The 11,476-nt window shown below is 38.1% G+C and overlaps 1 protein-coding gene across 8 annotated transcripts in view; it reads right to left on the bottom strand.

Moving 5' to 3' along the window:
• Positions 1–10,569: 10,569 nt before the first annotated feature.
• LOC106082719 (phosphoribosyl pyrophosphate synthase-associated protein 2) overlaps positions 10,570–11,476 on the bottom strand; it is a 99,917-nt gene continuing 99,010 nt past the window's right edge. For all 8 annotated transcript variants that reach the window (XM_059361614.1, XM_059361612.1, XM_059361613.1 and 5 more), the window contains 2 exons: positions 10,845–10,991; positions 10,570–10,779 (listed from right to left, as the gene is read on the bottom strand). In XM_059361614.1, the coding sequence (XP_059217597.1) occupies positions 10,621–10,779; positions 10,845–10,991 (306 nt within the window). In that variant the 3' untranslated portion in view covers positions 10,570–10,620. The remainder of the gene's footprint in view (positions 10,780–10,844; positions 10,992–11,476) is intronic.

The following is an 11,476-nucleotide window of genomic DNA, read 5'->3' as shown; positions in this document are numbered from 1 at the left end:
GACTATATTTGGATATAAGTGTCATATTGACCGATTTGCCCATAAAGGGGTCTGATGCCCATAAAAGCTTTATTTATAGCCCATAAAAGCTTTATTTTTTAACCGATTTCGCTGAAATTTGAAACAGTGAGTAATTTTAGGCCTCCCAACATTGGACCCAAACATGGTTTCGATCCGACTATCGACCGATCTTCCGATAAAGGGTCTGAAGACCATCAAATCTTTATTTATTACCCGATTTTGCAGAAATTTGAAACAGTGAGTTATTTTAAGACTCCCGGCATCTGACTATATTAGGATATAGCTGTCATATATACCGATCTCTCAATAAAGGGTCTGAAGCCCATTTTTTAACCGATTTTGCTGAAATTTAAAACAGTGAGTAGTTTTAGGCCTCCCAATATTGGACCCAAACATGGTTTCGATCGGACTATATTTGGATATAGCTGTTATATAGACCGATCTCTCAATAAAGGGTCTGAAGCCCATAAAAGCTTTATTTTTTTTATCCGATTTCGCTGAAATTTAAAACAGTGAGTAGTATTATGCCTCCTAACATCCGACCTAAATATGGTTCAGATCGGACTATATTTAGATATAGCTGTCATATAGACCGATCTCCCGATAAAGGATCTGAAGCCCATAAATGCTTTATTTTTTATCCGATTTCGCTGAAATTTAAAACAGTGAGTAGTATTAGGCCTCCTTACATCTGACCTAAATATTGTTCAAATCGGACTATATTTAGATAAAGCTGTCATATCTGCCGATAAAGGGTCTGAAGACCATAAAAGCTGCATTTATTACCCGATTTCGCTGAAATTTGAAGCAGTGAGTTGTTTTAAGCCTCCCCACATCCGACATCAGATCGGACTATATTTAGATATATAGCATATATACCGCTGAAATTTGAATTATTGAGTTGTTTTAAGCCACCCGCCGTCTGGTTCAGATCGGACTGTATTTCGATATAGCTGTCATATAGACCGATATGCCGATGAATGTTCTGAAGCTCATAAAAGCTTTATTTATTACCCGATTTCGTTGAAATTTCAAATAGTGAGTTGTTTTAAGCCTCCCGACATCCAACCCAAATATAAATCAGATCAAACTATATAGATATAGCTGTCATATAGACCGATCTTGCAATTTAGGGTCTTAATCCCATAAAAATCAGATTTATTGTCTGAAAATGTTACTTGTATAGGAGTTCTTGGGACCTGAATAAAATATGATCGAGACCAGCTCCTTTTAAGTTATAACTACGTATATAGTAAAGGAGTTATAATATAATAGGATGATTATTATTTTTTTGTTTAATTTGGTCAAGATTGATCCAGATTTGGTTATAGGTGCCATATATAACGATCTATCGATTTTAAGTCTTGGCCATAAAAATGCATTTATTATCCGATTTCGTTAAAATTTGACGCAGTGACTTATGTTAGGCTTTTCGACATCCGTGTCCTATATGGTTCAGATCGGTTTATATTTGGATATAGCTTCCAAAAAGACCAATATTTTGAACAAAATTGAACCGTGACTTATATTTATTAGGCCACTCAATGTCCGTGCCAAATTTGGGTGCATAAGTTATTCCAATTTTCACCGGATTGTGACGAAAGGGGTTTGCATATAAAGAGTGATTTGTTAAGAGCTTGATAACGCATAAAATTTGCAAAATCTCATCGGTTCTTTATTTGAAACGTTAGATTGGTCCATGACATTTACTTTTTGAAGATAATTTCATTTAAATGTTGACCGCGGCTGCGTCTTAGGTGGTCCATTCGGAAAGTCCAATTTTGGGCAACTTTTTCGAGCATTTCGGCCGGAATAGCCCGAATTTCTTCGGAAATGTTGTCTTCCAAAGCTGGAATAGTTGCTGGCTTATTTCTGTAGACTTTAGACTTGACGTAGCCCCACAAAAAATAGTCTAAAGGCGTCAAATCGCATGATCTTGGTGGCCAACTTACCGGTCCATTTCTTGAGATGAATTGTTCTCCGAAGTTTTCCCTCAAAATGGCCATAGAATCGCGAGCTGTGTGGCATGTAGCGCCATCTTGTTGAAACCACATGTCAACCAAGTTCAGTTCTTCCATTTTTGGCAACAAAAAGTTTGTTAGCATCGAACAATAGCGATCGCCATTCACCGTAACGTTGCGTCCAACAGCATCTTTGAAAAAATACGGTCCAATGATTCCACCAGCGTACAAACCACACCAAACAGTGCATTTTTCGGGATGCATGGGCAGTTCTTGAACGGCTTCTGGTTGCTCTTCACTCCAAATGCGGCAATTTTGCTTATTTACGTAGCCATTCAACCAGAAATGAGCCTCATCGCTGAACAAAATTTGTCGATAAAAAAGCGGATTTTCTGCCAACTTTTCTAGGGCCCATTCACTGAAAATTCGACGTTGTGGCAGATCGTTCGGCTTCAGTTCTTGCACGAGCTGTATTTTATACGGTTTTACACCAAGATCTTTGCGTAAAATCTTCCATGTGGTCGAATAACACAAACCCAATTGCTGCGAACGGCGACGAATCGACATTTCACGGTCTTCAGCAATACTCTCAGAAACAGACGCAATATTCTCTTCTGTACGCACTGTACGCATTCGTGTGGTTGGTTTAATGTCCAATAAAGTAAACTGAGAGCGAAACTTGGTCACAATCGCATTAATTGTTTGCTCACTTGGTCGATTATGTAGACCATAAATCGGACGTAAAGCGCGAAACACATTTCGAACCGAACACTGATTTTGGTAATAAAATTCAATGATTTGCAAGCGTTGCTCGTTAGTAAGTCTATTCATGATGAAATGTCAAAGCATACTGAGCATCTTTCTCTTTGACACCTTGTCTGAAATCCCACGTGATCTGTCAAATACTAATGCATGAAAATCCTAACCTCAAAAAAATCACCCTATATACCCGAGGTGGTGGGTATCCAAAGTTCGGCCCGGCCGAACTTAATGCCTTTATACTTGTTATTGTTCATTATGATTTATTTAAATACTCCTTCGGTAATGTTATGTTCGGTATGTTAGTCAACTAATCAGTTAGTAAGTCATTTATTTATTGCAAATTTATAAATATAGATTAAAATGTAATGTAAATCACTTAAAGAAACCTTACACAATGAAAAATATAGTCAACATCTATGTCACTACGATCGAAAGAATAATTTCCCTTCTCATGAAAGTCAATAAATTGCATTGATCTTGAGAAGATACTAGACTATCTTGTCTACTGCCTATCATGATTGTTAACATTGTTCAAATATGTGACACCAAACCATTCCCCATAGGCATTGACTCCGAACATTGACATCTTATTCAGAGAGCATTACACAAAACAATTCCCAGAGGGATGGGCTCAAATGGCGCTCATTGAGTGTTTCCATCACTTCACTTCATGAGAATTTTCCCTTGATTGCAGTCACTAAACAATGAACTTGAATTGCTATTCGCTTCCATAATGAATGGACATAGCCATGGACAAGCAGACAGATCCACAGACAATGTTGCGAAGAGGAACATAAATGTAATTGTAATTTATTTTTCTCTTTCGAAATACTCTGGAAATTGTAAAGATTATCTTAAAAGAAACTACCAACAATAAGAACAACGCCAACACCTTAGGAGTAGTTGTTTGCCCAGTTATAAGCCACAGGCAGAGACATTGCGGCACGCGTTGATAATTTGATGTGTTTTGATTCCGATAACAGATTGTTTGTGGAAGATACATCATAATTGTCTGATAAAAAGTTGTTTATATCTGTTTTAAAAAAATTTTGTTTTTTATTTAACTTTAGTTAGCAGGCCAATTGTCTCACGTGCTCAAATAAAACACATGGTGCTAAATGATTCCACAGGACTATAAAGAAAGATTTTTTCACGAAATTTGTGATACGACAGTAACAGGAGAAGAAGATTAATTACAAAGTCCTTGTAATTAGAACCTAAGCCTGCATTATAAAGAGTAATTTTCGAGAAAAAATCTACATAAAAAATTTGTATACCAATTTTCCAAAACATTTGTTTTGATTTTGAAAATTTAAAATCAGAAACATTTTTTATGCCCCATGCTATAGAAGGGGGTATATGTCATTACGTTTGCAACGCATTGAAATACCCATTTATAACCCTATAACCTATATTTTTTTGATCGACGATCTTACTACTCGTATCCTTTTTTTTTAAATCACGCTACAGTCTTTAAAACCGGTAAGAAAAGGCAACAGACGGGCGGAGCCGACAATATAATATCCGAGCCTACATACTACTTCGAATACATGGAACCTATGTTGAAATCTAGTCAGACTTTAGTTTGCATACCTATTGAAACATTGAAAAGAACTTTGTAAGATTTTCTATTGGACCTTAATTGCGGCTAATACGTAAAGGGCGATATCGAATACGTCACCGTATTTTTGACGTATTTTTAGCAGAGAAAGTGCCACCTAGACTTGAACGCAAATTTAATGTCATATTCGTAATCTACTCCCAAATCTATAGAGTTCGTCTTTGGACCAAAAAAAGTGGTTTTGGGCAAAATTTCATGACAATCGGACAACAAATGCGACCTGTACATTGATTACAAGAAAACATAGCCATACAGACGGACATAGCTAAATCGAATCAGGATGTGATTCTAAGCCGACCGGTATACTTATCAATCGTCTAACTCGTTCCCTTAACGTTGCAAACAAATGCACAAAGTTATAATACCCCGTACCACAAATAAATATCGATAGTATCGATCGATAATTTGCCAGCTCCAGTGGGATGGCCACCCAGACACTTGGCCCTTAAAGTAAATATAAGCTTTGTGCTCTACTTTCAAGTTCATTTTATATGAGCCCCATATTGGCATGATCGGCAAATAAGATCTGTTTGCGAATGGGGTGGACCTCAGGGTCTTTTTCCCGAAAATGTATCAATTTCCCGAAAACCAATTATTTTCCAACCCAAATAGCTAGAATAGAGGGATGGCACCTCAGACATTTCGACTCAAATATGGATGAAGGCCCATATTGCCATGGTCGGTAAATATGAACCGTTTGGAGGGTGTTTTAGGGCCGAGGCGGTCACCGTATTTTTGACGTATTTTTAGCAGAGAAAGTGCCACCTAGACTTGAACGCAAATTTAATGTCATATTCGTAATCTACTCCCAAATACCTTTCATTTGAGTTCCATATAGCCATAGTCGGCTAATATGCCCATTTGGGGGTATTTTGGGGTTGGCTACCTCCCATTACTTGGACCTAATTTTTTATGACATTTTTGTATAACGTCGAATATATCTGTTTAGAAGTGTTTTCGGGTTGGGACGGTGGGTACTTAGACCCAATTTTTTATTACATAATCGTATTCTATATATACTCTCCAATACTTTTCAACTAATACCCATTTTGTTCCGATCGGTCCACTTTTCATTTTGGGTGGTGTTTTTGGGGTTAGGGGGAGGGTGCGCCCCCTTCCGATATTCAAAAAATTATGTTGCCTGTGTTTCGTTCAGACCAACCTATACAATCTGTGAAAAATTCGAGAAAAACGGTTCTGCTGTTTTTGAGTCTATACGGAACAAACAAACAAACCGAATCCCATATAGTCATGATTGGCCAATATGCCAATTTGGGCCGTTTTTGTGGGGGTGATGATGTAGCTCCCATACAAACAGATCTCCTGTTAGTCTTGTCGGTTCCTAGAGTTTAAATTATTGCCTAAGTTGGCAGAAGTTTGGTACGTAAAGTATCCATATGGTACGCCATTTCCTTCAGACATTTTTTTTAAACATATTGACTTCAATAAAAGATTTTGTTGCACCGCTTAACACTTTGAATACGATGTGTCTGGTTGTAATTTGATAATTGTCTCTATATATGACATAAGCAAATATTTGCTTGCAAAGTGAAAAAAATATCACAAAAAATAATAATCATCCCAGCCTGACAAAATTTATGACATCTTTCTTCAATACAAGCAAGTGAATGAATGTCAAACAGTATCCGACACACTACTCGTACTTCAATCATTATTATCTCATTTACATTTTATATATATCATCCCAATTACTTTATAAGTGAAAATGAAGTAAATATTTTGCTGCTAAACAAATATGCGAGGTGCGATTTAAAATATAAAAGTCTATATGAGAACAAATAAAAACGCATTAACAAGTAAAAAACGCATTAAGTTCGGCCGGGCGGAAACATTCGGTGGTATGGTATGATCTGGACCAAACTCGCTATGAACATCTAACACACATCACTGTGTCAAATTTCCGCAAAATCGGATAATAAATGTGCATTGTATGGACGCAAAACCTTAAATCTGGAGATCTGTATATATGGCAGATATATCTAAATAAAGTCCGATCTTGACCATTCGCGGTGCTTTTGAATCTAATATTAAAAAAGGCCGAAAGGGTCTTGGAGATGGCGTACGACTTGGCTAGATCTAGAGGTCAAAGAAGATAAAGCGAACCAATTTGATGCAACAAGTTTTCTCAACAGAACGATTTCGATATCTGACAAGGTCAGACTAAGGAGTGATCTTGGACAGGAATCTGAACTGGAAGTGTTACATTCGGGAGCGTACACAGATGTTTGGCACTATGTTAACGGAATCCAAAGATAGCCCACTGACTCTACAGCCTCAATAGGTTGGTGAACTGTAATGGAGAAGAACTCCAACGTAAGGATAATACAAGAGGTTCAGAGAACATGTTGCCTTGGTATGGGCGAGTCGATGAGGACAACGCCCACTAAGGCATTGGAGACTATTCTAGATATCTGACCCATAGACACACAGATTAAGTGTAAGCCAGCCACTGTGGCTATGAGACTTAAGGCGACGGGAGAATGGATAGAGGACAGGAGCAGGCCACACTATCGAGGTATAATCGAAGAGACGATAGGAACTCTGGAAGCAATGGAAGAGAGTTCCTATCGGATACCTGAGACGAAACTTGAGGTTAAGTGAGAGGCACTGCTGCCAGTGGCATAGTCTTGGATTGACGGAACTCTGGTATTGCTATCCGGAAGTTCATGCTACTCGGATGGATCAAAGCTAGTATGAGTCTGGGGGGTCTGAGGAACTGTTTCCGACTGTCTGGCCATAATACGGTCCTTCAGGCAAAAATGTGGGCGATCATGGAATGCGTGGTGGTGGTGTGGTGTTGAATCGAGGACGTCGATTGTCAATATATTTACGGACATACTGGCCATCAGGCGATAACAACATGGGCCGTATTACGTATAAGTGAACGAGTAAAAATGTGTTCGTATGATATGCGACATAAGGGTGAAATGGCTCAATTCCTGACCGAATTTGGCAAAAATATGTTGCCGAGTTAAGGGCGTGGGCGACGAACGTAATACTGTGGAACAGTATTACGTTCGAGGCTATTACTCACAAGAAGTAAGAAGCAGATCAGTATAGCTATCGGTATCATAACGGGGTACAAAGGACTACAAGCACACTTATGCAGAATAGATGCGGCAAGTGATGGCATGTAGGGAAGATGATGAAAATTTGGAGCAATTCCTATGTCGTTGACCTGCTTTCTCTAATACACCGGCACTTAGGTGGCATGTCCGCCTATGACGCTGAACGCATGGGTTCAAATCCTGGCGAGACCATCAGAAAAAAATTTCAGCGGTGGTTTTCCCCTCCTAATGCCGGCAGCATTTGTGGGGAACTATGCCATGTAAAACTTCTCTCCAAAGAGGTATCGCACTGAGGCACGCCGTTCGGATTAGGCTATAAAAAGGAGGCCCGTATTATTGAGCTTAAACTTAAATTGGACTGCACTCATTGATATGTGAGAAGTTTATCCCTGTTCCTTAGTGGAATGTTCATAGGCAAAAATTTGCAAAAAAAAAAAAATAAAATTACGCTAACGGTGTAACTATGACCATTACACATGTTGGTATTTTGAGCTCCGACCTGTGTGGTATTCATTAGATTTCTTGTGAAGCTCATCGGAGAACTACCGAGCGCCTTCACCAGTTACCGATAGCGGAATGCTGTGTAGATTTATGGGATAACAGAAATTGTAATCGCGGACAATCAGAGGTGTCAAGTGGAGAGTCTCAGTGAGAGGCCGAATGGCACCGACTCTTGCGTACTGAATGCCTATGACATTCGTAACATTCCCAGGGCAATCGGTTCTCGGGTCGGGGAGGACCTTGCTCATCTACAGGAACTTGACGAGGATCACTAACTCTACATTGCATGTGGCTACTACAACAACATGTCTTCCCGGGTAGAAATTAATTCTTAAGGTACCCCTTCTTCTCTGGGCCCTCGATATATACTGCAACGATGCAGAAGGGAACTTATTGAGTTAATATGAACAAGTAAAAACGTGCTAAATTGGGCCGGGCCGAAGCTTGGGTACCCACCACCATGGAATTCGCTACAAATGTTCCCTTATTAACTGAGTTTGTACTTGAATTATTTTGTAGCAATCAAGAAGTCATATCGGGACTTAGAGGGCCTTATATAACCATATTGGCTGGTTTTGGATAAAACTTGGCACTGATGTTGTAAGTCATAAGGTAGGTTTTAGGGTCAAATTTCAACCAAATCAGGTGACAATTTAGGCTTCTACGGAAACAAGAAGTCAAAACCGGGGATCGGTTTATATGAGGGCTTTTTCAGCTTATAGACCGACTATGATCGTATTTGGCATGGATATTGAAAGTCATAACACAAGTCTTTGGTCCAAATCTCAGCCAAATCAGATGAAAATTGAGGCTTCTAGGGGTTCAAGAAGTCAAAAACGGGGATCGGTTTATAAGGGGGCTAAATCAGTTTATAGACCGACTAGGATCGTACTTGGCACGGATGTTGGAAGTCATAACACAAGTCTTTGTTCCAAATTTCAGCCAAATCATATGAAAATTGATGAACACTGAGGCTCCTAGGGACTCAAGAAGTCAAATCGGGGGTCCCCTTTATATGGGGGCTGTATCTGTTTATAACCGATTCGGATCATACTTGGCATGGATGCTGGAAGTCATAACACAACCTTTTTATCTAAATTTAGTCAAATCTGATGAAAGTTTTGGCTCCTAGGGGCTCCAGAAGTCAAATCGGGCGATCGGTTTATATGGGGGCTATATCCAAATCTGAACCGATACGACCCATTTGCAATCCCCAACGACCTACATCAATAGGAAGTATCTGGCGTTTGACCGCTATCGTGATTTCGACGGACGGACGTACATGGCTAGATCGACTCAGAATATTGAGACGATTCAGAATATATACTTTATGGGGTTGCAGATCAATACTTCGAGGTGTTACAAACGGAATTACTAGATAGATATACCCCCATTCTAAGGTGGTGGGTATAATAAGAGGGTCATATTGACTCATTGACGAGTGTAGCGTTTTTCTGGCAGAGGTGTTCGCGATATTGTTTGCTGTGGATACGATATCAAGGCAAAAGACTAGCCTTGCTTGACTCTTATGAATTATATGGACAGTCAGGCTGCCCAGAGCGCTCTGGCATCGAGTCTTGTGAAGTTGTGGGTTATTAAAATTATGTGCAGAGCATCTTCGATCATGGGAAAGGCTATTAGGCTCTGTAGGCACGATTATGGGAAAGGCTATTAGGCTGTCTAGGAACGCTGACTTTCTATGGGCGGTGGGGAATAAGGCTGACGGCGGACTACCGATACTCTGGAAATTAAGAGCCCCCACCAGGACTTTTATAAACTTTCCAATGCTGCTTTCATCGACACTGATACCCATACACATTAAATTTCGTCGTTAAGCTTCATTCGGCTCATGATTTGTTACTCTTTCCCACACGAGAACATATCCTAAAATGTATATTTGGGTTGCTCAAAAAGTAATTGCGGATTTTTTAAAAGAAAGTAAATGCATTTTTAATAAAACTTAGAATAAACTTTAATCAAATATACTTTTTTTACACAAAATCCGCAATTACTTTTTGGGCAACCCAATACATCCAACAAACTCCAAGAGTTCTGGATCTTATACGCTTATATGATGATATTTATTGAGATTAAAAATTAATTCTATACAAAAGTTTGAAAGTAATTTCAAACACTTTCTGGAACTGTTGCTTTGTAAAGTATTATTAGTTATTAGACTTTATGGTACAAAATCGAAAACGAAGTATCATAAAAATAATAAGAGATAAATACAAAAATTATTGGAAAAAAATTACAAAACAAAATTAAGGAAATTATTTTCGAAAAGAGGAAAGGAAAAGAAAACAACTGAAAAAAGGAAAAACTTAACAAACCAAACATAGTGGCTAATTCTTTCAGAATAGAAAAATGGTTGTTGGTGCTGCATATGGCCATAAATTTTAAATTAATTTACTACTGCATGGGTTACTTTTTTGTTGCTGTGTACATTCATTACTGCTATTTGTTTTGCAATTATTATGAAAAATAATTAATTTAAATTAAAGTGTTGCGTAATTAAATTTATAATGCCAGCGAACTTCTGTCGGCATACATTTTGTGTCCATATTTTTCTAATGGACCAAAGAAAAAAAAATTGAAACAAAAAGAAAAAAAATACATCTTTCAAAATATGTATTTGTGTGTGTTTAAAACAAAAATATTATCTTTAATCCTCCAATGTTACATTGCGGAAGAGATAGGACATGGATTCTTTGTTGTGTATGCGGCGAATTGCTTCGCCTATTAAAATGGAAATGTCAATGGTTTTGATTTTATGACATTGCAATTTTTGCACCTCATGTGGAATGGTATTGGTGACAACGACCTGCAAAGTAAAGGGGAACATTATTGTTTAAAAAAATTTTACAACTTTAGTGTTCTCAATTCTACTTCATCGATAGCCGACTCCTCGATTAAACGCGGGGCATCCGAGCTCAGTAAACCGTGAGTAGCCAAAACGTAAATTTTACAGGCACCATTTTCCTTTAGCACATCTGCAGCTGCTACAAACGATTGAACATCATCAATTAAATCGTCCTAAAACAAGAATTTTTCAAAAGCGCATATCATACGTCCTTTAAGGATTACACTAATTCAATACAAAAAAAAAGTTTCTCAAAAATGTTTCTGAAAATACAATTTGGACAAGTATTTTATTTATATCAACTTCAAATTTCGTAAAATTTTTTATTGGCAACAATTTTGTCTAAACTCAAATTACCGCGACGGAGATGATTAATCTCGCTTATTCGGGCGACCTGACTGATAACAGCACTACTAGGCCTTCTAATAAAGGTACCGTATCCCTTCTTAAATGAAGTATCCAAGAGGACTACTTTGCAACTTCTAAATGTTTGATTAAGGATGCCTCTACCGTCTTTATATATTCCTTGTGGAGTACCCCATAATATATAAAGGGTGATTTTTTAGCTATTATCTTTTTGGCAACACTGGTTTAAACAACTCACGCACGTTTCGTGTTTTGTTTCACTGTCAAACATCTTCAGTTTGGTCTATAATTT

This window comes from Stomoxys calcitrans, chromosome 2 (genome assembly GCF_963082655.1).
Source record: "Stomoxys calcitrans chromosome 2, idStoCalc2.1, whole genome shotgun sequence".
Classification (NCBI taxonomy): domain Eukaryota; kingdom Metazoa; phylum Arthropoda; class Insecta; order Diptera; family Muscidae; genus Stomoxys; species Stomoxys calcitrans.
Note: the sequence above shows the minus strand (reverse complement) of the source record. Positions and strands in the feature narration are given on the sequence as shown.